The following is a 27,998-nucleotide window of genomic DNA, read 5'->3' as shown; positions in this document are numbered from 1 at the left end:
TTTGAAAGAACAGATTCCAGAAATTAATTATGCAGAGCATACCAACATAAAAACAATGACACTTAGGACCCTATCAAAATGTATTTCTGTTTTTCTTCCCCTACAACTGTCAGGAAGACTACCAACAGTATCTCTTGGAAACCCTCCAAAAATATATAAAAACCGGATACTGGAGATCCATCCTAATTAACTATAAAATTTGGCGGACCACCCACAACAGAAAAGGCTTCACAGACCCGAAAGAGGTGGACACAATTCCAGAAGCTTTCATGATAGGTCCACCTCCCAGTTTTTCCCTAGACTCAGAATCAGAAAAGTACTTATACATAAGAACCAAATTCTTTCTTGAAAAACAAAACATTAAGAGGCAAGAACCACTTGAATGGACTATGCAGGAGTTGTAGAAGTCTCTGTATCCATTGGTTCTGCAGAAGCCGGTGTCTCAGCACTGCCATCTGCTGCCCCCTCAGTGGTGCTGGCATTAGCATCACCTCCTTGAGGTTGCTGCTCCTCACTGGCCTGAGGAGGTGGGGTTGGTGGAGCCTCAGGAGTAGCTGGCTTGGCTGGTGCTGGCCTTGGTTTCGTCATTATTGGTTTACAAAACCTGTCCAAGAAAGTATAATTTCAACATCATCAGAGAATATTACTATATTTAAAGTAGGGAGGACAAGAAAGGTTCAAATTTCCAGAATTTAGGTTGGCAGCTCGGAAATAAATAAATTATGAAAACAATAAATATACTGACACTTCTTTTTTTTTCCACAACTGCTGAGATGACTTGTTGTGGGTGGTGCACAATAGAACTAATATCAGTGGTGAGCCCAAGTGAAAGTGTACCAATCACAACTTACCACATCCGTTAGTAGTGAAAAAAGTTGTCCCTAACATTACTCTTAGGAAAGAAGCAACTAAATAATCAAAACATGACAAAATTAAAAACCAGAATCAAGACAAAGCTGAAAATTATAGTAATCTAGAAGAATTTTAACAAGTAAAGCTAAAATTAAATTCATTAAATTCTTTCCAAACAAGGTAAATGGATTAAAAGGTAAAAAGAAAGAAAAGCTACCTGTCCAGTGTTTCAGTCTTCTTTAGCACATCAGCAGATGAGAGAATTGGATTCACATACTTAGGAAGTGAATCCTGTTGGAGCTTTTTGTCTCTCAACCAAGCTTCTGCCTCTACACATTCATTTAGGACCTATAACATACAAAGTATAGTTTGAATTGTGAAGTTAGTTTTCTGTTAATACGTGTATTGTAAAACCGTTTTTTTTTTTTTTTTTTGGGGGGGGGGGGGGTGTGAATTCGAGATCAATTCGGATATTACCTTCTCTTTTTCAGATATTTCAATGTGATCAAATCTAGGATCATTTGAAACTGCTGCTTCTCTGTAGCTATTAACGCAACGAACAAGCTGATCAATTACAGCTCCCCTGTTAACACTCTCTTTGTAACGCTCCTCAATGGGATCACCTTGCTGCAATGTAACACAAATATCAAAATCAGTAATCACTGTCTTTCTGTGTGTGGCTGTATGACAGGGCCAGGAAAGGAAAAAGAAGGGGGTTGGGGGGGAGGAAAGTAGCCATTTAGAAAATCAAACCACGCTTACCTTTTTGAGCTCCTCCAGCTTGGCAATGTAAACGCCTTTGGTTTCATCCTCACCATCTTCGTACAACCAATCTTCTACCTCCTGGAGTATAGTAGTAAACCCTTCCCTCTCCGAATCAGTGACAAATTCCTGATATTTGTCACTAAGCTGAGAAACAGAGAAACAAACAAGAAGTATTAGATTTCTTTTAAATACCACAAGTATTAGTTTAGAAGTCCAAAACTAAAAGCCAGATATTTGTCACTAAGCATACTACCTTGTTTCTCATGTCATAGACATAGGCCTCAACAGCATTCTTCCTGTCTTTTGTTTCTTCCATTACTCTATCTTGCAAAGCCATTTCAAATTCCTTCTCCACTGCCTTTTGCACATCTGCTGGAAACATTCCTCCATACACCAACTCTGCTACAGGGATGTTGGTTTTCTTTACCTTCTTCTTTGGAGCCTCAACCTGCATGTTAAGAACCCACATAATGCCTCAAAAAAAGAACAAATATTTAATGCTATTAAGCATTACAACACATAGATGCAAATGAAATGGGAGATGGAGGCATCACAAATCAATAGGATTAACATTCATTGAGATACTGTATGCAAATAACACAATCATAAGATTCCAAATGCCCTGATGCATGATATAACATAGGAATTCAGTCTAGAAACTTAAAAGAAGAAGAGCAGGAAACAGTCTCCAAGCCCAAGTTTGTCACTCAAGAGCAGACAAGTGGAGCTCAAGTTTGTCACTCAGGAGCAGACAAGTGGAGCTCAATGGTTGAACTAGATGTATTAGCTTATTAACACCTCAATTGGAGCTCTGCTGTTGCAACGATGGTACCAAAGATCCAAGTATCTGCTTTAATAGTTGATTGCTACAAACCAACTTTTTTTTTTTGATAAGTAGTTGATTGCTACAAACAAACTAAGATAAAAATATTGCAAGTGGGTTCCTGAATGCATTAAAAGCACACCATATCATTTGAAAGCATGCACATATTCTTATTCTCAATGTAAGCTCTACCTAGATCCCAATAGATATAAACCCTTTGGTAGCTTTCCCAATGTCATGACTCAAATAATGCTTACATACATGCAAATAAGATTTAACAATGAGCTTCATCATGTATATAACATTTTTTTTTTTTTTGAGAATCACGTATATAACATTAAGCACACACCACAGAAGAAATTGTTTACTCGTTCAAGGTATGAATACTGACCTTAGTGTCAGCTTCCATCTGTACAGGCTTGTCTCCTGACTCGGGGACACCATTTTCAACCCCAGGAGCATCAGCAGTACCCTTAGCATCTTGCATATTTACATCAGTCTCATTGGAACCTTGGGGAGCAGCATTATTTGGAGCTTCATCAGCATCCATCTTAACATCTTCTTTTGCTGGCTCTTTTGAGACAGGAACTTCAATTTCTTCTTCCTCCAATAGCTAAAACAAACATTAAAAAGAAAAAATAATAATAAGAAATGGTTTGAAGGAAAATTGCCTAATCATAATTAGAGTTGCAAGAAGCTTCCAGAACTTACAGTTGCTGACTCAACAGATACAATTCCATGCAGATTCAAGCGGACTTTAACCTTTAGTTTTGCACGCTCACTTGTAGTAGATTGGAATGGACCAATCTGCACATTCACATCACATAACAGAATTGGCAACACAATAAAAATTGCTAGACAATCATACTGCAGCCCAAATTATTAAAATGTTTAGATTCTAAACATTGCCAGGGTATATTACCGTATATGTACTGATCTTTGCGGGTTGTTGCAGTTCAGCCCCATCAACATATTGTACATCAACAGAGAATGTGCCTGATCTGTAGAACGTTAGAGCCTTCACACTTGGTATAGGATTTCCCCTGGGGAAAACAACAGTACTCTGCGGATTGTCTGCAGCCCCGTTCTGAGTACCAGGGGCAGCACCTTTCCATGTCAACGCAACTGAGAACGGGAAGCTCTCATTGACCTTCAGATCAACAATAAAAAAAACATTGGTATCACAGTAATGCCAAATATAATATATATATATATATATGCCTTTGATTAAGGTCTAATATTTTTAAGTAAATACCCCCAGACAGATTACATGTATTTAGGGCAGTTTCCCTGGGTTAAAACATGACGAGGAATAACATGAAAACCCCTGAGGATGCCCCTTAATCACTTAATCACTTATTGGCCGTGTGTGACGATGAGCCCTCACTCGCATTAATTTCTTAAAAGCGAGAACTCATTAATGGCCGAGATTAACCTATAATACGCCACAACAAGAGAAGGAAAAAAGGGAATAATGACTAAAGATTTTGACACCCCTAGTAGTGACGAGCAATTTTGTGTGTGTGAGAGCGAGAGAGGGAGAGAAATTCAAGGAGAGCCTAAATGCATGCAAGCATAAATATTTTTTTTTTTAAAAAAGGCAATAAAACCACCACACACATATATTTATAAAAGTATACAATGCTTGGGTATCAACCCTCTGTCCATGAAAATTACCTGAAAGTCTCGTACTTTAAATGTCGGACTAAGAATAGCACATTGCAAAGCACAACCCCTGGCAACACACTCACTTGCATTCATTGTGCGCCTAGGATCCTTTTTGAAGAACTCTGTCAATATCTTAATTATTGCAGGAACACGAGAGCCCGAACCAACCACCTCAACCATGTGGACATTTTCAATAGTAAGACCAGCATCTGCAAGAGCCTTCTCCAAAGGTTGCTTCACACGCTCTAAGATAGGAATGCTGATCTCTTCAAATTCGTCGCGCTTAATGAAGCCTCTTACATCCTTCTCATCCATTAAGCACTCTATATTCAAAGGTGCCTCAGGATTTGCACTAAGCATCTTCTTCAGCTTCTCACAGGCAGCCCGAAGCCTAAGACAAGCTCTTGCATTCTGGAAAACATCAATCTTGTACTGTTCTTTGAATTTTGCAGCAAAGTGCTGGAACAGCGCTTCATCAAAATCTCTACCACCCAAAGATCGATCATACGAATGAGCTAATATTTTCAGCTGCCCCTTTTTAAATCCAGCAATGCAAACTTGCATGCTAGCATGACCAATATCAACAAAGGCAACATTCAATTGATCGGTTTCAGGTAAGTCTGTCTTATAAATACCATAAGCCAAGGCCGTTGCAGTAGTTTCATGTATCAAGTGGAGAGGGTGCAAACCCGCAATTGTGGCTGCATCCAAAACAGCCCTTCTTTGAAGTTCATTGAAATAAACAGGGATTCCAATGCAGCAATCAACAACAGCTGCATTCAAGTTCTTCTCGGCTATTCCTTTCAGATTTGACAATACCATTCCCAAAACTTGGGTAGGTGTAAATGTCTTGGCTTCTCCCAAATACCGTGCGTGAATCAAAGGATACCCATCAGGGCCTTCAGTAACAGCATAAGGCAAAGACTGGAGATCCCTCTGCAATTCAGGATCATTGTACTTCCGACCAATTAACCGCTTTATCTGAGAGATCGAATTCTTTGGGTTCATCATGGTCGACGCAGCTCCTGCTGTTCCAATAAACCGCTGCTTTTCTCCAAAACACACGATAGCAGGAGTCTCACGCTTAGACTCATCATTGAGCACAACATCAATTCCTCTCTGCCTTGCAACGGCCACAATGCAGCTCTCATTGCCAAGATCAAAACCGACAACACTCATGTTCACAAATAAAAAACCGACTTATAACTTAAAATTGGTCTAGTAAGTGGCAAGGTCACAGAAACCTGAACAATAACATAGCTGAGTCACATTCAGAATACTTTTTTTTTTTCTCTTTTTTGCTAAAATCAGAATACATTAATTTATAACAATTAAAAACACTCAGAAACAAGGAGAAATTTCAAAATTTTTTCCAACAACACAAACATCATTACCCAGGAAAGAAAAACTCCAAACAAAATAGATAAACCCCGTCATCAATAACATTCCCAACAAGTTAAAACCTTTCTCTAATGATCTTAAAGCAATTAAAACATAATACATGCACAAGGGAAAACATTTAGCACTTAAGATCATGAACACCAGCGGGCCTGAGCAACTGAGAGTCAAGCTAGCAATCACACAAGCAGCAATAATCTCAACAACAGCAAAAGCAAATCAAATCCAAATGCACTGCTACACAATAATTTCCATACACAAGCAACCAACATAGAACAATCAAAAATCAAAACCAAACAAAAGCAACTCAATACACAATAATCAATTAATCAAAATCCTCCTCTGAATAATCAAAATAATATGATACAAATCTACATTATTTGAACCACAAAAAAACACATTTTACTTGAAGAAAGTAATCGAATCAACGTAAATCCAATCCCTAAACTAACAGAATACCCAAACTTTTCCACCATAATTAATCCAGATTCTCTCTCTCACCAATAAATTCCAAAAAACACAAAAAAGAAAAAAAGCTTTAAACCTAGAAACAGCAAAAGAGCTAGAATCTAAAAGCTGATTAAACAGTAAAACGAAACGAAAAGCAATTCAGCACCTAAAAATCAGCGAATCTAGGAAGAGAAACTCACAGATCTAAACCTAGGTTGAGAGAGAGAGAGAAAAAGAGAGAAATCTAAATCTGAAGTGGATTTGAGCTAGGGTTTGGAGACGTACCTTGAGAGCGATCGAACAGAAGGAGAGAGAGAGAGAGAGAGAGAGAGAGACGACGAGACGTGTTTGGGGGTTCTGGAAGGCTCTGCGACCGAACGGCTTTTATAAACAGAGAAAAGTTGTGTAGTGTGTGTGTGTGAGAGAGAGAGAGAGAGAGAAAGAGAGCGAGAACTTTAAATAAGGAACCGAGATTTATGAGGCCGAGCGAGGGCTTTGTGTGGAATTTTCTAGTTTCACATTTTTTTTCTTTTTCTTTTTTCTTTTTTCTTTTTCTTTTTCTTTTTTTTAATTTGTTGTATTGTTTTGTTGTTTGTTTTTTTGGTTTTTGAAAAAGCAAAAAAATTGGAAGAGACTGACTGCGGGGTTCAATGTGGTCCTAGAGATGTCTAGAGAGATACTTTTGCTTCTAGAAAGATCTATGGCGTGAGGGTCTGAAATTGTGAAGGGTTTGTTTGGTGAGGTGTTTTTTAATGGGCCGTTTTGTTTTGTGGGCCTTTGACTAGGGTTTTGTTTGCTTTTTTTTTTTTTTTAGGGTTTTCATATATGGGTTTTGGTTTTGTGGGCATTTAACCAGGGTTTTTGTTTGATTTTTTTGAGAAGAATGTGGGCTGAGTTTGGCACTATGGTTCATGCACAAATAAAGACCAGATGGAATTTGTGTGGGCTTGCTTTGCTGGTATTTTACCATTAGGTGAGCATGTTAAAATGTTGTTATTATCATTATTTTGAAAAATAGGAATTTATTACTCAAGCAGCTACGGCTTACGGGTAGTGAAGCATTACATACAGTTCTAATGGAATGCATTCCAGTAGCATCAAGATGCAACAAAAGAGAGATATCAGCAGAAGGAGGCACACTAGAGGGTTACAAATCCTCGTACTGAAGACATCCTCTTGCTATGCTAAAGCATTCGCACATTTATTAGCCTCAAAGAATATATGATTGATCCTCTTTAGTAGGCACTTGCAATAATCCAAAACAGTCGAGAATGAATTATTTGAAGAGAATCAAGAGGCAAATAAATTAACAACAATTTTCTCATATTTCTCTACTTTAAGAAATTAACCTTTACACATGCACATAATTGTGAATAATATTTTGGTATGAAAATGTAAAAGGCAAGTTTTTTTTTTTTTTTTTTTTGGGTTGAGAATGAGCATGTAAACTTGAGAATGATTTTAATCATGTTCTTTTACTCTGCTCCTTTTTTTCTTTTCTTTTTTGGAGAGATACACCTCACTCCTTTTAATATTTCAGTTGAACAATACAATGTTGTACTTACCATATATAAAAAGACTATATAAATCACGAGCAAGACTTAGGTACAGTACTTAGGTGCTGTTTTTTAGGTTTCCATCTTAAAATTATGTCATATGAATTTTTTCTCATAGGTTGGAAGTGTATTTTTTAATTAAGTAGCCACATGGCTAAATGTTAAAAGGGGAACCCAAAGAATAGCACCTAAGGTACTGACCTTCTCTGATGGACCATGGACGTAGTCACAAAGGTGGAAAGTTTTATAGAGGTCAACTTCATGTTGGAAACATAACATGTAGGTGTCTTTCTCCACCCATTTAACATTAAGAGGGAAGGAAGGTTTCCATGCTTCAAACACATTACATCTTTAACTATGTTTGTACTTTATACTAGCTGGTTTAGGAGTTACTAACTTGCTGATGAGATTGAGGTTAGAAGGGATGTGTTCAGGTTTGTTCAGAGAGAGCTCTAATTTTATGTCAAGACTAGAGAGCTTTTTGGTATTGGATAAAAGGTCTAAGATTCCCATATAGGGCTATCCCATATAAGGCTAGGACACCAGAAGTGGATGGAAAGAAAATTAGATAGGTTTTTATTTTTTGAGAGAGTTTCAACTTATGACGTCTCTAAAATTTCCATATAGGGCTAGGACACCAAAAGTGGATGGAAAGAGAAATTAGATATATATGTGTGTGTATATATATATATATTTATTTATTTAAGAGAGTTTCAACCTACTGTGTCTGTTTCTGATGATAACTTATTTTTTTAGAGAGTTTCAATCTATGGCATCCGCTCTTGATAATTGCATAAGAGGTCAGTTTTGCATATTTAACCCAAAAAAATCACCCTTCGTTAGTTTAGCCAAAATTGTGTTTTTTTGGATTTAGTGATCCTATTTTTATAGCCCAAAAAAAAAAAAAAACCTATGTTTTTATTTTATATATATAATTTTATTTTGAAAATCTAATTTTTAATGTAGGCGGGAATTGAACCCTAGATCTTTTATACAACCATTAGAGATGTTACCGGTTGAGCTAACTGAAACCCACAATTATACTAAGTGAGTTATAGTTAACTTAATTGTTAAAGTTTTTTTTAATCGAGTAAGAAATTTAACAACTTAATGATAAAGCGGAATTTATAGGTTAAAATTCTACCATCTCTATATTAAAAAAAAAGAATATATATATATATATATATAAATATTTACATTACCCTAAAATTTAATGGTATAAAAAAAGGTCAATTCTCAAACGACATCATTTATGGGGCAATACCCCTCATCACTACACCGTAATTTTTAGCTCTAGCAATTCTTATCTTTTATATATATATATATATATATGTATTTGTTTTGAGAATTTCGCAAAGGGATCAAATTTTTATTAGCTTTTGAAATTGAGGCGAAAATTATTTTATTAACAAAAACTTAAAATTCAAAATTGTGTTGATGGAATTAATATTTATCTACATGAATAAGTACATTTTGTGTTGATTTCAAGTTAAGTAGGTCAAATATGAAATTGTTCCCTATCAACCCTAAACATTAACTCACAAAAAAGTTTATATCAAACATTGTTGTCCATTATATATACCAATTTCATTACATGCGCTTTGGGCATGCAATGAGGCTTTTTTTGGATTTAGTGATCCTATTTTATAGCAAAAAAAGAAAAGTCTATGTCTTTATTATATATATATATATAATTTTTATTTTGAAAATATAAATTATAAGTGGATAAAAAAAATTTGAAAATTAACAGGAGAGTGATTTTATTTTTTAGGCAATATTTTAGTGAGAGTTAGAGTTATATTTTTACTGGATTGTCCTTTAGTTTTGCCTCTACTTAAACATAGGGGTGCAGGGGCATTTTTGAACAAAAAAAAAGGAATATCCCAAATAGGAGAAGCCTTTTAAATAGTAATATAAATAATACACTAAATGAGTTGTAGTTAACTCAACTGCTAAAGTCTTTTTTCATCGAGCAAGAAATTAGTGTTCAACTTGATGCATAGATTAAAACTCTACCATCTCTATATTAAAAATATACTAGCCTCTAAGCACGCACATGAGGCTCTTATATTTTTTGGGTAAAAATTAATAATATGTATTTATTATAATTTGATATTTCTACTTTTTTCAATCACAAAAAAAAAAAAAAAAATGATGAATACGTAGATTGGAGAAGTTTTAAAACTAACAAAAGAGTGATCCTATTTTGTAGGGAGTTAGAGAGTAGAAGTAGGGATTTAAATTAACATAAAAGTAAGAGTTTATTAGAAGCAGTAAGACATTTCAACGTAGAAGTAGAAATTTATTATTTTTGTCAATTTACTATTTAAACCCCTTTTTTAAGTTTTAGGTAGGGGTATTTTTTACTGAAAAAAAAAAACCAATAATTAACTTTCTTTTGCCAATTTACTATTTTAACCCAATTTTTAAGTTGTTGGTTAATTAATTTAGGAGTATTTTTTACAGAGAAAAAAGTAATACTTTCTGAATTCTCTTAATATATGCAGATATAAATATTTACATTACCTTAAAATTAAATGGTATAAAAAAAGGTCAATTCTCAAACAACATTGTTTATGAGCAATACCCCTCATCACTATACTGTAATTTTTAGCTCTAGTAATTCTTATCTTATATATATGTATTTGTTTTGAGAGTTACGCAAAGACTACCGTATACGGTAGTTATTCCACAAATATAAGTGCTTGTGGAGTGTGGGACAAGCCTAGGGTTCAAATTTTTATTAACTTTTGAAATTTAGGCGAAAATTATTTTATTAAAGAAGTAAGTTCCTTTCCCCCCCACCCCAAAAAAAAGAAGAAAAGATAGGGTATTTTTGGTAATTAAAACTGGAACAAACCCTAATCACTTCTAACCTTATATAGATATATAGCCGTAACTCCCTCCCCCTCTTTCTAGTTTTGTCGAGGTTACTTTGATCTCTCTCTCCTCCGATCACTCTTACCCCCCTTGGGCTGTCTAGCTGTTTAGCCAGCACCTCTGATTACTTTCTGCTCTAACTATTTGAGAAAGGTCGCATCTTCTTCACTACAGTCAAGTCCAGGTAATCATTCTAAGGCTTTCTTAACTAACACCCTGTTTTATTTATGCGTTTCGAGTATGACATAACATCTTAATTTTTTGTGGGGTTTTGATAAATATTGTGTTGTTTTTGGGGATGTAGTTTTGATAGGTTAATCTCGGCCATTAATGGGTCCTCGCTCTTAACAAAATAATTAATGCGAGCGGGGGATCATCGTCACTCACGGGCCAAAAGTGATTTAAGGGGCATCCTCAAGGGGTTTTTATGTTATTCCTCTCTTATGTTTTAACCCAGGGAAACTGCCCTATATACATGTAATCCGTCTGGGGGTACCTATTTACTTTTAACATATTAGACCTTAATCAAACTTTTTTTATTGTTGATCTGAATGTCAACGAGAGCTTCCCGTTCTCAGTTGCTTTGTCATCAGCAGAGTACTGTTGTTTTAAAAGGCAGAGTTGGTCTATGGAGGACATTGGAGAATGGCTTTGCAAGATAGAGTAATGGAAGAAACAAATGACAGGAAGAATGCTGTTGAGGAGGCCTATGTCTATGACATGAGAAACAAGGTAGCATGCTTAGTGGCAAAAAATATCTGGCTTTTAGTTTTGGACTTTAGGTGGCTACATTGCCGGGCTGGAGGAATGATTCCAGTAGATGTGCAAAGGCGTTTACATTGCCAAGATGGTGATCCCATTGAGGAGCGGGAGCTGTAATTGATCAGCTTGTTCGTTGCATTAATAGCTACAGAGAAGCAGCAGTTTCAAATGATCATAGATTTGATCACATCGACATCTCTGAAAAAGAGAAGGTAATATCCGTATTGATCTCTAGTACACATGTATTAACAGAGAACTAACTTCACAATTCAAACTATACTTTGTATGTTATAGGTCCTAAATGAATGTGTAGAGGCAGAAGCTTGGTTGAGAGAGAAAAAGGCTCCAACAGGATTCGCTTCCTAAGTATGTGAATCCAGTTTTCTTGTCTGCTGATGTGCTAAAGAAGACTGAAACACTGGACAGGTAGTTTTTCTTTCTTTATACCTCTTAATCCAATTACCTTGTTTGGAAAGAATTTAATTTTAGCTTTCCTTGTTAAAATTCTGCAAGATTACTATAATTTTCTGCTTTGTCTTGATTCTGGATTTTAATTTTGTCATATTTTAATTATTTAGTTGCTGCTTTCATAAGAGTAATGTTAGGGACAACTTTTTTCACAACTAACTGAGGTGGTAAGTTGTGATTGGTACACTTTCACTTGGGCTCACCACTGATATTAGTTCTATTGTGCATCAATCACAACATGTCATCTCAGCAGTTGTGGGGAAAAAAAAAAGGTGAAACTACAATGTTAGTCCCTAAAGTTTATCTTCTGAGCGCCGTTAGTCGAAGTTTGAAATGAGCACTATTAGTCCCCAATGTTTCAAAAATGAGCATTATTTGTCCTTCTATTAACTTCCATTAGCTTGTTAACTATGTGTCTAACAGGATAATGATGTGACATTTTTTAAATGATGTGTCATCTTATTTTAGATTTAAAAATTACCCATCATTAAACTTTGACCTGAACCCGTTTAAAGTGTTTTTGTCCATCCAATTCAACCAAATCAACCATTCACACCCAAATCTAAACACAACAAATGATCAACCTGAGAGAGAGAAAACATGATCTGATAATCTCTAGGCTCCACCTCCCTTCACTGATTTAATAGAGCTTCGCCCACCCATTCTTTTGATGCAACCTCTAGTGGCAACTCTTTAACAAATACATCTGCAAAACCATTCATCAATCATTTATCTGTGGAATAAAGTATTTGATGTCAAATACATCTGCAAAACCACAGGTAAAACCAAATGATTATGAAAATTGGAAGGATACTGTCTCGTAGAAAGAAATTTTTTAAATGATAAAAAAAATTAAATGAAGAAGAAGAAGAGGACAAACAACTGTGCTGTTGTTGCTTTTGTAAACCTTTTAGCCATTGACAATTTGACACATGATATCATACAAATAGAAGCATTTTATATGATTAAACTGTAGAACAAAGAGGTCTCATTCTTTTCGGTTCATCCATTTTTAACTTATATTTTGTTATTGGTCATTTAAAGTACTTTCATTGGTCGATTGGAGAATTCGAGGCCACCATGAAATGAAAATAGCAGGATTTCAGAGGGGGGAGGGTGGATGGAGCTCTAAAGGATCAGCAGTGGGAGGCAGAGATCGAGATTCTCAAATCGTGTTTTCTCTCTCTCTCTCTCAAATCTTCTTTGGTTTGTTTTGTTTGGATCTGGATGTCATGGGTAATTTTGTTTGAATTGGATTGGGTCAAAGTGTAATGTTGTGTAATTTTATAAAATAAGGTGCCACATCATTTAAAAATGATGTTCCGTTAGACACATAAGCAAGAAAACTAACAAAAGTTAAAAAAGGACCAATAGTGTTCATTTATGAAACTTTAGGGACCAATTGTGCTCATTTCAAACTTCAGGAACTCATAGAGCTCAGTAGCTAAACTTTAGAGACCAACAACGTAGTTTCGCCAAAAAATAATGTGTCAGTATATTTATTGTTTTCATAATTTATTTATTTCCCAGCTGCCAACCTAAATCCTGGAAATTTGAACCTTTCTTGTCCTCCCTACTTTAAATATAGTAATCTTCTCGAAGGATATTGAAAGTATACTTTCTTGGTCAGATTTTGTAAACCAATAATGACGAAACCAAGGCCAGCACCAGCCAAGCCAGCTACTCCTGAGGCCCCACCAACCCCACCTCCTTGGCCAGTGAGCAGCAGCAACCTCAAGGAGTTGATGCTAATGCCAGCACTGCCGGCAGCAGATGGCAGTGCTGAGACATCGGCTTCTGCAGAACCAATGGATACGGAGACTTCTACAACTTCTGCGCATGGTCCTTTCAAGTGGTTCTTGCCTCTTAATGTTTTGTTTTTCAAGAAAGAATTTGGTTCTTATGTATAAGTACTTTTATGATTCTAAGTCTAGGGAAAAACTGGGGGTTGGACCTATTATGAAAGCATCTGGAGTGTGTCCGCCTCTTTCAGGTCTGTGAAACCTTTTCTGTTGTGGGTGGTCCGCCAAATTTTATAGTTAATTAGGGTGGATCTTCAGTATCCGGTTTTTATATATTTTTTGAGGGTTTTCAAGATATACTGTTGGTAGTCTTCCTGACAGTTGTAGGGGAAGAACAAGAGAAATACATTTTGATATGGTCCTAAGTGCCATTGTTTTTATGTTGGTATGCTCTGCACAATTAATTTCTGGAATGTGTTCTTTCAAACGTTATGGTATGCTTGATTTCATGCTTCATTATGTTATCTTTTTCTGTCACTTGAAGTCCACAGTGATGATTTTGTCGACTTTCTTATTGATATTTATTCTTGTAAGATTTGCCGTGCAAGAATGTCAATCATTATTTTTATTTTTTTTGATAAGTAATCTTTAGTCCTTTGTTGCTAAAAAGTTCAGGTTCTGCATGGTGCAACTGTAATGAGTTGTTGGATCTGGCACACGGTATCGTGTTTGATACCATGATGTCCATCCTTATAGAGATGCAAGCTCTATTTTTAGCAAATTGGGATGTTCAAGTCATCTGTCATTACAAATTACAATGACCCTTTTAAAGTTAAGTATATCCATTAATACAGGAAGCGTACAGCTTAGATCCATTGGAAGCTTTTAGCTGGTTCTAGATTATGACTGCTAGCTTACTGCATAGATGAATAAATTTGATTATGGCTGCTAGTTTGGCCCTTGGAATTTGGAATGGCACTTGTAGTTGTAACTTGTAATGCAATGTTTTAGATTTTTATGTTTCTAATCCTTTGATCCCTATTTTAGTTTACCCTATTATTCATCTTTTCGCTATTTTTATATAAACTTTCAATTACTATATTTTGTCCCCTAAATGAAATTATTGTGAGGTTTACCAATGGAAGTCTTGCCATTTCATTTTAGACCAAACTTTAGAGATCTAGCAATTAAAAGTTTTTTGAGAATGAGCAATTAAAAGTTGATAGACTGAAATTTGATCGAATCAAACCACAAACGGTAAAATATAATTTTACTTTAAAATATACAAAATGCATGTCTTAAAGTAAGAGAACAATGGAAAATTGTAGAAGATGTGAAAGCAAGGAAAGAGGGGTAGAACACAATTGAGAGTGAGAGAATTGTGTGCTCCGCCAGACGGCCTCTAAAAATCAAATGACTACATTTTTGCATTCACTTGCGATTCATAACATGTTACAAGAAACTCATATTTAGAGCACTTAGAGCACTACCATGAGTATGAGTAAAATTTTTCTTCTATTTTAGTATAAAAACCTATTTTTTTTATTTTATATAACTAGTTTTCAAAAACATCCACGTCAAATTATTTTTAATACACCATTTCTTTATTTAAATAATACTTTCTCACGTTTTTATTATTATTTCACACCTATCCATCCACAGTCCCACCACCTTACCAGTTACCACACACTCCAATAATTACTTCTTTGAACTCTCTCTCTCGAAAAAATACACCCATAACTGGGTAAACCTCCTCCTCCTTTCTCTCTCTCTCTCTCCTTCTTCTTCTTCCTTCTTTCTTCTTTTCTTTCTTTCTCCTATTGCGTTTTTTCTTCTTCGGCATCTTATTCTTTATTCTTCTTCTTCTTTTTCTTTTTCTTTTGCTATTTGAGTTTGATTATGAGCAGTGATTTTGGGTAGATTTTTCCAATACAGTGGGCAATGATTTTGGGCTCTTTGCTGGATTGTTGCTGCTTCTTCTTCTTCTTCTTCTTCTTCTTCTTCTTCTTCTTCTTCTATTATTTATGCATTTTCTACTTCTTCTTCTTTTATAATTTGGGTTTAATTATTTATATGAGTTTGATGATTTTTTTTTTTTTTTTGAGGAGAGGTTTGACGAATTTGGGATCTAGATTTAAATTAAGTTTGAAAATTTTGTTTTATTAGTTGTTGAATTTAAGAGAAGATAAGAGGAGATAGAGGGTAGAGGAAGAGAAAGAATTGAATGAGAGAGGAGAGATAATTAGATGAGAGAGAAAAAATAATAAGAAAATCAAATAGAATGCTACAGTAACATCATTGAATGCAAAATAACATAAGAGGTCAATTTTGTACATTTAACCAAAAAAATCACCTACATTAATTAGCTAAACTTGTGTAAAATAGCATCAAAGTTACAATAAGTCTACCATGTAAATATATATGAATAAGGCAAAATACTGAAAATGATTTTGGAAAAATATTTTATAGCAAAACAAATAGAACATAAAATTCAAAATTGTGTTGATGAAAATTAACATTTATCTATATAAATTAGGACATTTTGTGTTGATTTCAAGTTAAGAAGTCAGATACCAAATTGTTCCCTGTTTACCCTAAACACTAACTCACAAAAAATTTTGTATCAAATGTTGTCATACATAATTTTTATATAATACAATAAGTGAGTTTTAGTTAATTCAATTGCTAAAATCTCTTGTAAAAAAAAATTGCTAAAGTCTTTTGTCATCGAGCAAGAAATCTAATGTTTAACTTGATGATAAAGAGCAATTAGCAAAGGAATCCATAGATTAAACTTCTATCATCTCTATATTAAAAAAAAAAAAATTATATTACCCTAAAAGAAAAAAAGAAAATTCAATTCCCAAACGACACCGTTTATCAGCAGTACCCCTCACACTACAATGTAAGTTGGCGGGAAAACACATTACCTATTACATCTTTTTTTATATCATTCATTTTCTAGGGTTTTAAGATCAAAACCCAACGTTCTCAACTTTTTCTTTCTCGGGAAAATTTCCCCTAATATTCCCGAGAAAAAAAAAAAAAAAATCCGAACGGAGAAATAAGAAATGCCGACGTACAAAATCAGAGGCATCGATGTGGATTTTCCATTCGAGGCCTACGATTCTCAGCTTGTTTACATGGAAAAAGTCATTCAGTCTCTCCAACAAGTAAGCTTTTTCAATCCCCCCAAACGTCACCGTTTTGGTTGCTGTATGTATCATGTCATGGTAGCGTGAAAGTGATTTTCTTGCTTTTAGAAAACGTTTTTTTTTTTTTAAAAGTTTTTTGGAGAAAGAATTGAATTTGTTGACTGAAGCTGGGAAAGACTGTAGCTTTGTGTGTTTTTTTGATACTCAATTAATCAATTTGGTGTTTTTGTGAAATGGGGTTGTGTTTAAGAAACTTGTAAGTATTTATTTGGACTAAATTGGTATTTGATTCGTTAGATTGTGGTTATTGGGTATATTAGGCCTTCATGGTTTTTGTATTCTTGTGGACAAAAAAATAAAATTCTCCCCCTTGAATTTACTCCTCATAGATGATAGAACATTAGTGTATGTTGTTCAAAGTGGGGTTTAATGCTTAAAGCATAATGTAAGTAGAAATCCTTTTGAAATGGAATATAAATCTCCGAAGAAAATCGTTGAAGTAAATTCTGTTGTAAAAGTGTACAGATATCTAGTATATGATCTAAAACAATATAAGCATTTTTCTAACTGTTAATTATCATAAAAAGATGTTAATAGTGTAACATATAGTCTGAAGCTCTATGGGTTTGGATTGTCTGATATGTACTCTATAAGCTGCATAGTGTCACTAGGCCTATACTCAATTCTATTATCTATTAACTTAATGATACAAAGTTTTAATAGTTTCTTATCTCTATTAATACAATGTGCAGAAATGCAATGCACTGTTGGAGAGCCCTACAGGAACTGGGAAAACATTGTGTCTTCTCTGCGCCACACTTGCTTGGAGGAAGAGTTTGGGGGGTTTCTCAACTGGTATGGGAGTAAGGAGCAGTCAGAGTGAAGGTAGCATATCAGATGTTTCTCCGTCACAGGGTGCTCGCTCAAAACTTCCCACCATAGTTTATGCTTCACGCACTCACAGCCAGATCCGGCAAGTTATTCAAGAATTAAAGAGAACCTGTTACAGGTCAGAGTTGATTTATAGTTTGACCTCTCTTGCAGTGAGATTCTAAATATTTGATTTATATTAATAAATTACACCCCATGGCCTCCCCTTCCATGTTGCTCTCACAAGGGGAGGAGGTTCCATGTTGCTAATGTTTAATATATGCAGGCCCAAAATGGTAGTATTAGGATCTCGTGAACAATTGTGCATTCATGATAAAGTGAGTTTGCTTCGTGGAAAAACACAAACAAATGCCTGCCGTATGCTGTGTAGAAAGCGTGGAAAGCGTACTTGTGCCCATCATTCTCAAGTTGCTGGTAATTCTGTTAAAATCTAAGCACATGTTTGTCCCTTCATACATATATATACATATATAATTGGGCTTACTAAAATAAGGGAATTTATAAGCAAGGTCTATTACCTCAACTATCTTCTGGAAACATGAGATTGAATATAAAACCATATATCATGTAAAGGATAGAAGAGTGATTCCAGCTCAAAGATCAAGAGAATGAACTATGATAATTTGGATACAATGAATTCTAGATGGTCTAGAACCAAACATCTTTTGGGTGCATAACTACCTTTGCTATCACTATGTTGTTGATTCCAAATTCTTGTTTCCACCTGGATCATTATGACATTGATAAATGCCTTTAAATGAGGTTGAAGGAATTTTATTTTTTGTGGTATTTTGATTGGATTTTAAGTAACATTTAGTAAGAAGGGACTCATACCCCTTACAGTATGGGGTGCTTGGCAGTTCACACGTTTTTAATCATGGGTAAGGCTCTTTGGATAATTGATCTGGAGATTTGACATGGAAAGAGGCTTCCAAACAAAATTTATTCATTGGAAATATGATTCATACTGTCGGGGTTAGCTCAAACCCTTCCATTGTAAAATTTGTTTTGTACACTATCATGATATTTGCATATAACATGCACCACAAGACCTTTCCTGGAGATGGTCTAGTAAGCTCATTAATAACAACACAAGATTAATACTCAATGCTGATCCTTAATGTTATCCTAATTTAAAATTTGCTTGTGTTTCCTTCAGTGGTGGAGCCACAGGAGACCAGGCCATGTCCCCCCAAGGATTAGAAAAATCCTTGAGTATATGTGCTTATATGGGATGCCTATATAAGCACATATCAAAATGTCCCTCCCACCATCAGATTTATGGAAAAAGGTAGTCCCATTCTTTTTATAGAAAACATGTCTAATCCCAACCATTTGTTTGTTTGTTTTTATAAATGAACCCCCACCGTTCATCTGTTTCAAACCAAAACAAGATGGTCTTGCTTGTAGCAGACCATTCTTTCATCAAAATGGGTTTTGCATGCAGCAGTGGCACTAATAGACCTTATTTTTGCATGTAGGCTGTAGTAGAAGCTTTATTGCATGTAGGCCGTAGCTGTAGATTTCTTCTTTTTATGTGTTTTTTTCTCACTGTTTTGAACCCACAACACACCGAACCCACAACACACCACACCCACTGGTACAAATGAAAAGGGACAAGACTCAAGGTAGTAGGCAGTGCACACTAGTATACCACAAGAAAAGGCTCTGCTATTATAGTTTCTTAGTGTTGAAAACCCAAAAAAAAGAAAAACCATCTTAATTTCAATTTTCATATCCAGCTTCGGTTGACATTGGAGAAGAAAATATTGAAATTCTCTCATTTCAAGGCTTTGGTAAAATATATATTTTTTGTAATACATATATTGGGTTATATAAATTTTCCTTTGCATCAAGATTTGTATTTATAAGGATTTTTCCCCCCAATTCTACAATATATGATAAGAACATTGTATAAAAAAAGGAAAAGAATACTTAATTGTCACAATTGGTCCTCCCACACAAATTCCTGGCTTTGCCACTGATTTCCTTGTCTAGCTTTCACTCTAATTAGCACTCCGTTAGTTATATTTTTTATGAAATCAATATGCTTCGGAGGAATTCATTGTTTCAAAACACCCAATGCATTATCTCTCTAGTTATCTTATTTATGTTATTTATTTTTTATTTTTATTTTTACAAATTGATAAACCATGTAGACTCCTTCCTCAATATTTCATCATTAAAATGCCACGTAAGCTTGTCCATAACTGATGCAAAAATATAAGGACTCCTGATTCTTCTCTAGTAAAAAAAAAATAGAAAGAAAAAATATATTGACAAGAAACCTCTCTCTCTCTCTCTCTCATGCATGAAAACTTTTAAAATGAATGTATAGATGAGGATAAAGTTGTCAGATCTTGTTTAAGTTGAATAACCCGGTCAGGTTTATATTCATGGGGTTTTCCTACTACTATGCTTACTTTTGAATGGTTGTGAAGGGGTTGGAAATTATAATCTCTATTTTTTGATTATCTACTAGAGTCCATTGATTGATTGTAATTAGCATTTGTTTTTATTTTTAACTTTCATGATCTGTGCTTCTATTGTAGACTACATGAAGAAAAATCCTCATCTTGGAGATGAACCTATTGACATTGAGGATTTGGTCAATGTTGGAAGAAGATTTGGGCCGTAGGTTCTTTTTAAGTTTTCTTTATTTACACCAAAATTTTAATATACAATTTGCTTCTTAATACCTTTTTTCCTTAAAAAGAAATATCATAGTCAGCTGTTTGGACTTTAGTTGTATGGGTTTTGCCTCCTATTTACATGCTACTTCTTTCTTGTAGGTGTCCTTATTATGTATCACGAGAGCTCCACAAGGTTGCTGATATATTATTTGCACCTTATAACTATCTTATTGATCGGAATCTTCGAAAAATTTTAGGTGTTGATTGGAACAACAGTATTCTCATATTTGATGAAGCTCACAATCTGGTAAGGGAATATAATTGAAATCTGTGACAAAGGAAATCTAATGTCTGTATAACTTTGGAACTATATGTGCTGGTTTTTGAATGTCTCTCTTCTTACTCAGTTGGCTATCAACTCTTTAAACTTGTTAGTGATTTAAAAAAAAAAAAAAACCCAAAAGTAATTGATATTTATGCAGAATAGCAACTTGATTCATTTGTTACATTGGATATTTTCTTATTTAATGTGAATATAATGCAGGAAAGCTTATGTGCTGATGCAGCCTCTTTTGACTTGCCTTCTTGGCTTCTAACAGCTTGTATTTCTGAAGCAAAAAACTGTATTGACCTTTCTATAGCAAGGAGGGAAGAATCAAATGACAAATCACAGAATCCAGATAATTTTGCCATCCTTAAAGGTAAACTCATTAACTTTTATTTTATTTTTTTATTTTTATTATAAAGAATATTGCCACTATTCTGGCATTTTTTTTTGAGAGTGATTTGGCCGATCTAGATCCTACTTTTATTTAGTATTTTTTTTTTTTTTGATAAATAAGAAAGAAGTATATTCAAGAACTACCTCATGAAAACACAAGGCAGAGCAAAGATTACAGAGGAAGAAACAAACAGAAAAAAGAAACGAAACACAAAAACAAACAGAAACCAGCAAAGAGCTAATTACAAAGGAGAGAACAAAGAAACAAAGGGAGAGAATCACTAGAGGTGAGTCCCCAAGCCCTAGACCAATCAAAGAGAGTGCCACTAAAATAAGCAAGCAATTGGTCATCGGATTTGTCCCTGTCCTCAAAAGTACGCCAATTTCGCTCCCTCCAAATACTCCACATTAGGCACAGCGGAGCTAGATTCCAAATGCTAGAAGAGTGCTTTCCAAGCCAATTCCACTAGCCGAAAAGCGTATCTGCAACTGACCTTGGCAAAACCCAAGAAATCCCAAAAGATCTATAAACCAAACTCCACAACTTATAAGCTTTTTCACAATGGAGAAGCAAATGATTCACCGTCTTCCCATTACAACGACACATAATGCACCAGTCAACAAAATCAAAGCCTCTACATCGCAGAATGTCCCCTGTAAGAATCTTCTCCCAAGTTGCCGTCCAAACAAAGAAAGAGACGTGCGTAGGAGCCTTAACCTTCCAAATACCTTTCCAAGGAAAGAAAATAGGCAAGGGACTTCGAAGCCTACCGTAGAAAGAGCGGATGTTAAAATCCCCTTTCTTCGACAATTTCCAAATCATACGGTCGCCTTGCTCAGATTGAGGTAAATTAGAACCCAAGGTATGAAGGAATTCATCCACCTCTCCCATCTCCCAATCATTTGGATCCCTAAGTAACAAAACCTTCCAGCTTCTCCGAGTCTCGGTCCCCAACCGTTCGAGAGAAGAGGCCACAGATGCCTCTCTATTAGTGGCAATCCGGTACACTACCGGGAAGGATAGATGGAGTGGAAGATCCCCACACCACTGATCTGTCCAAAACTTCACTCTATTCCCTGCCCCTACCTCAAACCGGATATGCTTGCTAAAAACCTCCCAACCTTTTCGGATACTTCTCCATAAACCACAACCATGAACACCCCTACCTAGCTTGGAAGCCCATCCCCCCCACTCTTCCCCAAACTTCAAAGCTACAACCCTCCTCCAAAAACGAGTCTCCTCAACCCCAAACCGCCATAACCATTTTCCTAGTAAGGCTCTATTAAAGGTAGTTAATTTCCTTATCCCCAAACCACCATTAGCCTTAGGAGCACACACCTTATCCCACCCCACCAAATGCATCTTCGAATCCCCCCACAGGAAATTCCTCTGAATCTTCTCAATCTTTTTAGCCACATGCGAAGGGATGGTAAAAAGAGATAAATAGTAAGTAGGAAGGCTAGAAAGCGAACTCTTAAGAAGAGTCAGACGACCACCTTTTGACAAATACAGCTTCTTCCATCTGGCCAACTTTCGATTAATTTTCTCCAAGATAGGATTCCAAATAGAAGGGGACTTATGGGAAGCCCCCAACGGCATACCAAGGTAGGTCATAGGCAAAGACCCAATCCGACAACCCAAAATCTCTGCGAAGGAATGAACATTATTAACCTCCCCTATAGGAACCATCTCACTTTTCAAGACATTAACCTTCAAACCTGTCACAGCTTGAAAGCAAAGGAGAAGCATCCGCACATGGAGGATCTGTTCCATTTCCGCATCACAGAACAGAATAGTATCATCCGCAAACAGAAGATGCGAGACACATTCCCCTTCACCCCGCTTTCCATCAGCCTTAAAACCCCTGATTAAGCCAGCACCTTCAACTCTTTTCAGCATTCTACTCAAGACCTCCATCATGACCAAGAACAACAATGGAGATAGCGGATCCCCTTGTCTCAGACCCCTCGTGCTCCCAAAAAAGGCAGCTGGAGCCCCATTAATCAAAATAGAAAACTGGACAGTAGAAATACAAGTGCGAATCCACCTACACCACTTCTCCCCAAAACCCATTCTCTTCAAAAGATCTAGAAGGGCCTCCCAATTCACATGATCGTAAGCTTTCTCAATGTCTAGCTTGCAAATGACCCCCGGGATCTTACTCTTCGCTCGACTATCAACACACTCATTGGCAATGAGAACTGAGTCAAGAATCTGTCTACCTCCCACAAAACTATTCTGAGACTCAGAAATCAATTGATCTAAGACCAGTTTCAAGCGGTTTGCCAGAACCTTGGACAAAATCTTGTACAAGCTCCCCACCAAGCTAATAGGCCTGAAGTCTCGAATATTGGAAGCATCATTCTTCTTAGGAATCAGGGCTATAAAGGTAGCGTTCAAAGATTTCTCAAACTTACTATGATTATAGAACTCCTCAAAAACTGCTAGAACATCACTTTCCACCACTCTCCAACAATGATGGAAAAAAGCCATAGAAAAACCATCTGGACCTGGAGCTTTATCTCCGGCCAACTCATTAACAGCTAGAAGAATCTCCTCCCTCTCAAATCTCCTTTCAAGTCAACCCCTCTCTGACTCCTCTATCTGATCAAACTCCAAACCTTCCACAAAAGGCCTCCACTCCTCTGTCTCTTTATACAGATTTTTATAAAAGTTTACTACCTGAGTAGCCACCTCAGATTCCTCCTCATAAATCACCCCATCCACCTCCAAAGTACTCAGATGATTAAACCTTCTATGGGAGTTAGCCACCTTATGGAAGAATTTAGTATTATTATCTCCTTCCTTTATCCATAACATCCTAGATTTTTGTCTCTATGAGATTTCTTCCAAGGAGAGAAGATTCTCTACTTCAGATCTCACCACAGCTCTCTCTCTCTAGATTCTGCGTCAGAGAGGCCAAACTCCCCTTCCTTGGCATCTAATAATTTCAAAGCCTCTAATAGTTGAGTCTTTTTGCGTCCGACATGACCAAACTCCAAACGATTCCACTGAATGATATCTTCTTTCAAAGCCTTTAGCTTTTTGGCAAATACAAAACTAGGAGTACCAGAGAATGAATGTCGATTCCACCAAGAATGCACTCTATCAGTAAACCCAGCCGTCTTTAACCACATATTCTCAAACCTAAACGGGCTTTTCCCTTTCGCCATTCCCCCAACCTCCACTAGAATAGGGAAATGGTCTGAAACAGGGCGAGGTAAAATCCGTTGGATCACATCCGGGTAACGCTCCTCCCAATCAGGAGATACCAAGACTCTGTCTATCCTAGACATCGAAGGCTGCTCTGATCTGCTAGACCAAGTATAGCGCCCTCCCTCCAGAGGCAAGTCTATCAAATTAAGATCCTCAATGAACTCTGAAAAAAGTTCCATTGCCGGAGTAAGACGAGAATTACCCAACCGTTCACTAGGGAAACGAACAATATTAAAATCCCCAATGCAGCACCAAGGGACGTTCCAGTACTGCTGAACACCAACCAACTCGTCCCACATTAGCCCCCTCGCATTGTTATCAACTGGGCCATAGACCCCAGAACACGCCCAACTAAAACCGTCCCCCACCCCTTGCCACCGAATAGACACAGAAAAAGAACCCACCAAAAACTCCAACCTCTCTAAAACCCTACTATCCCACATCATCAACACCCCACCGGCTGTCTGGATAGCATCCAAAGCCACCCAATCCACAAAAGGACAACTCCACAAGCTGCCAACCATCTGTCTGTCCAGGCCAGAAAGCTTAGTTTCCTGAAGGCATATCACATCACACTTCCACTCACGCAAAAGATTTTTCACTATCGAACGTTTCCGACAATCATTCAGCCCTCTAACATTCCAAGAAAGAATTTTTAAATTCATAAAGACAAGAAACCCCTAGCTGATAAGTTAGCTCAGCAGCCAACACACTACCTACCATCATAATTAACCGAAGATTGCAAATTCCTTAGCTCTCTCTTCCCTTTATCCTTATAGATGACAACTTTTCTAGAAACTGAAACTTTCCTGTTCAACACCTTGGCAGCCTCCGTCTCCCTCTCAATCTTTTGTAACAAGGCAATACATAGCTCCTCATGTCGGCTCAAAGGCAGCCCCACCAGTTTACTAAAACCGGGAAGTCTGCTCTTCACCCATCTAGAAACATCCAACATATTCACACACTCCACTGTCTCATTACCACAATTCAAGTCAGTTGGCGAAGGTAACCCAAAGGGAGTGATTGCCAACAGAGGCATAGAAAAACTGTCCTCTCCACCCAAACCCATACTGTTCAATCCTTCCTCCGCCAAAGCACTCACCCCAGGGACACCACACAGTGCCTTGGTGGGTAACACCGTTAAGCTGGATTGTTCAAGATCAAGGACAGCTTCCGGCCTAACGTTGGCACAACTGACCCAGCCACCTTCAACCCCATCTTTGTCACCCAAAACCACAAGCCCAGCCAGAGATAAGCTCAAAAAGAAATCCGCTAAAAAACTTTCAACCGATGACCGCAAAAACACCTTAACTGACTTACCCGGTGACACCAAGGGTTCACCGGGGCTATTTCCGACAGAGAAGGGGCCGGCGACCTTACCCGGTGTTAACAAAGGTCCAGCAGAGCTGATTCCGGCAGAGGAGAGGGCATCGGCCTTACCCAGAGGCAACCTGGGCTCGCCGGAGCTGGTTCCGGCAAAGGAGAGGCCATCGGCCTTACCCAGAGGCAACCTGGGCTCGCTGGAGCTTGTTTCGGCGGAGAAAGGGCCGTCGACCTCCGCCGGAAGCTTTGCGCACTGGTCCAGCTCTTCTGGCTCAGGATCGAGTGACTGGAGATGGACCATGGAGCGCGTCGAAGACACCTGAGCCTGGGCTGATATCCTTTCTCCTACCAAAGAGCTCTCGCCCACTTCAAATGTGCTTGGGCCTGAAAGAACTGAGTTAAAGTGGCCCACACCTGTGTCGGTCAACACTGGGCCAGTTCCTAGGCCCATCACAGGCTTTACAACATTCTGGTTAGTTCCCTGTGAAACCCATAAAAGGGCCTTTGATGCATCTTTTTTGCAATCCCATCCCACTGCCCGTGAGTCCCCTTTGATCTTCATGTCTCCTTCTTTCTTTCTAATCCAGGAAACCCGCCTCCTCCCTATCACGTCAACTACCACGACAAGACTTCTGTCAGTCCAGTAAGATCTCCTGAAATCACTCCTCTTCCCCTTTCCATAAGCTTTAGAATTCAAATTCAGATTTGGGAAACGTATCCTAGTGTCTGTCAAATTTTGCTCACCTACCTCTACCACCTCATTAATGCAATGCTCCCTCCTCACCCCTCCCACCACCTCCAACTTATCAGACTTACCCACCGGAAAATCCCCTGTTTTTGCACTTGTAAGTCTCAGATTCATCCCCGTCTTCTCCTCTCCTAACTGTGATTTTTTCCCCTTGACTGTAAATCCTAGTTGGTTTGACTGCTTTCTATCCTCTGTTCTACCGTGAATGCCTTGCACAACTTCAGCAAAAGTGCAAGAGTTTTGAGCCTCCAAGTTAAACCTCCGCATCTGAGGAATGAACTTAGGAAGACCTTCTCCACCCACTGCATATTGAGAAGGATTCAGCAGCTTTCTAAGTTCCAGGCCAAAAGCCCTCCAACCAAATCTCTCTTTACCTTCCGGTATAATAAGCGACCTCCTAGACCCACCGGCTTTGAGTTCAGTCAACAGCAAGAACTGACCAAAAGAGTTGGAACTCCTTTGGAGAGTAAATGCAATGTCACCTTCTCTAAAAGTGACAAACTGTTTGGAACTCTCACCAACAACAAGATGTTCAATGTTAAACATCAGCCATTGTGCTGCATTCTTGCCCATAAAAACTGATCTCATACAGAATTTGCCCCTCTCAAAAATCCTTAACAAGAAATAACGACCCCCTTCCTCTACTACTAATTGAAAAAATTTGGACTCAATGAAGAAGCTACGTACACCCCCCCCCCCCCCCCCCCCCCCCATTACAAGCACTGAAATTTTGTATAGATTGGAGAAGATGTTAAGAACTGGAATGATTTTGGGAATTTTGGTAGGTTACTTCGAGGGAACCTTGGCCTCCATAGCAGAACTTAGAGAGAAAGTGAGAGAGAGGTTCTCTTAGTATTTTTCCTTGTAATCAATCACATGCATGTGAGACTTTCATTGTGTTGTAAAGTTTAAGTTAGCTTTCTACAGAACGTTATCAGTATTTTTGATGGGAGCTCTAGTATTCATACTCTACTTAGTCGTGTTTGTTATGAGCTAATAATGCATATCTTGCAGCACTTCTTTTAAAGCTTGAGAAGCGGATTGCTGAAGTGCCCATTCAGTCCAAAGAAATGGGATTTACTAGGCCTGGGCCTTACATCTATGAACTACTTGCTGATCTAAATGTCACGCATGAAACTACCTCTATGCTCACTAATATAATTGATGATGCTGCTGTGCTTCTTGAGGAAGAAAACCATAACAACGCAAAGGGGACTGTTTGCAGGCTGGAAAGCATTAATGAAATTCTTCATATAATTTTTAGAGATAAGGGCAATGCTCATGCAAAATTTTATCGTGTAAGTAGAATTGAATAGGACAACGGTGAGATTGATTTCAAAATTTTTTTGGCTGTTGCTTTTAAAGTGTGCATGTTTCCATATTGTGTATCTTCATTTTGCTATATACGTATCTGAATTGGAACCCCCCACCCCCCCTTCCCCCTTTTTTTTCATTATAGGTTCATGTGCAGGAAGTTGAAGCAAGTGCTGCAGATGGCTTAAAGGGTAATTTGGAGATACTTGCTGTTGTTTGGGATAGATCTGATTTATTATGTGTGTGTGTATTGTCATTCTCTATTATGTCTTGATCTCTTCATTTTTGGCTTATTAATCCATAATATCTCATTTGCATTATTGAAGTATTAAATTTAATATCCCATGCGTAATGCAGGATGGGGTGTGCGTAGGTTGAGCACTTTTAACCAAGCCTAGTTGGGTGAATGGTTGTGGCTTTTTAGAGAGGAAAAGACTCGTTTGTGGAGAGGGTGGTTTTATTGAAATATTTTGGTGAAGAATGGGGTTGATTGTGATACCCCGCATATCTTTATTTGAGGTTATTATATATATATATATATATATATATATAAAATTGATGGCCCATAAGTACTTTTGTTAGAAATTGCAGCCCACTACCCCACTAAGCTCACACCTCTGATGTGTTAAATA

General features: G+C 37.1%; 2 protein-coding genes and 1 long non-coding RNA gene across 11 annotated transcripts in view; 2 read left to right on the top strand and 1 right to left on the bottom strand.

Annotated features, from left to right (window-relative positions):
• Positions 1 to 6,407, bottom strand: LOC126725526 (heat shock 70 kDa protein 15-like). The gene is made up of 10 exons (XM_050430292.1): positions 6,242 to 6,407; positions 4,118 to 5,352; positions 3,363 to 3,590; positions 3,152 to 3,247; positions 2,832 to 3,053; positions 1,871 to 2,065; positions 1,615 to 1,761; positions 1,330 to 1,479; positions 1,070 to 1,200; positions 1 to 604 (listed from the first exon to the last, which is right to left on the bottom strand). The coding sequence occupies exons 2-10, from the start codon at positions 5,285 to 5,287 to the stop codon at positions 388 to 390; spliced, it is 2,556 nt and encodes an 851-aa protein (XP_050286249.1). The 5' UTR covers positions 5,288 to 5,352; positions 6,242 to 6,407; the 3' UTR covers positions 1 to 387.
• Positions 6,408 to 10,400: 3,993 nt separating this feature from the next.
• On the top strand, positions 10,401 to 13,804 carry LOC126725524 (uncharacterized). Of its 2 annotated transcripts, none has more exons than XR_007655485.1 (4): positions 10,401 to 10,576; positions 10,971 to 11,366; positions 11,449 to 11,580; positions 13,253 to 13,804. It is a non-coding gene; the product is annotated as an uncharacterized LOC126725524 (long non-coding RNA). The 2 variants fall into 2 exon arrangements; XR_007655486.1 differs by having other exon boundaries at positions 10,402 to 10,576; positions 10,989 to 11,366.
• A 2,521-nt stretch (positions 13,805 to 16,325) lies between these two features.
• LOC126725516 (regulator of telomere elongation helicase 1 homolog) overlaps positions 16,326 to 27,998 on the top strand; it is a 117,708-nt gene continuing 106,035 nt past the window's right edge. For 3 of the 8 annotated variants that reach the window (XR_007655475.1, XR_007655474.1, XM_050430279.1), the window contains exons 1-8: positions 16,329 to 16,537; positions 17,272 to 17,528; positions 17,676 to 17,824; positions 19,963 to 20,044; positions 20,203 to 20,350; positions 20,588 to 20,744; positions 27,067 to 27,350; positions 27,512 to 27,557. Coding sequence is in view for 6 of the 8 variants with exons in the window: in XM_050430279.1 (XP_050286236.1) it covers positions 16,436 to 16,537; positions 17,272 to 17,528; positions 17,676 to 17,824; positions 19,963 to 20,044; positions 20,203 to 20,350; positions 20,588 to 20,744; positions 27,067 to 27,350; positions 27,512 to 27,557 (1,225 nt within the window). In the remaining 2 variants the exon portion in view is untranslated. Of the gene's footprint in view, positions 16,538 to 17,271; positions 17,529 to 17,675; positions 17,825 to 19,962; positions 20,045 to 20,202; positions 20,351 to 20,587; positions 20,745 to 27,066; positions 27,351 to 27,511; positions 27,558 to 27,998 lie in introns of all 8 variants that reach the window. The other 5 variants (XM_050430284.1, XM_050430283.1, XM_050430282.1 and 2 more) reach the window with 3 other exon arrangements.

This window comes from Quercus robur, chromosome 5, assembly GCF_932294415.1.
Source record: "Quercus robur chromosome 5, dhQueRobu3.1, whole genome shotgun sequence".
Lineage (NCBI taxonomy): Eukaryota > Viridiplantae > Streptophyta > Magnoliopsida > Fagales > Fagaceae > Quercus > Quercus robur.
This window is presented reverse-complemented; position numbering and strand designations above follow the sequence as displayed.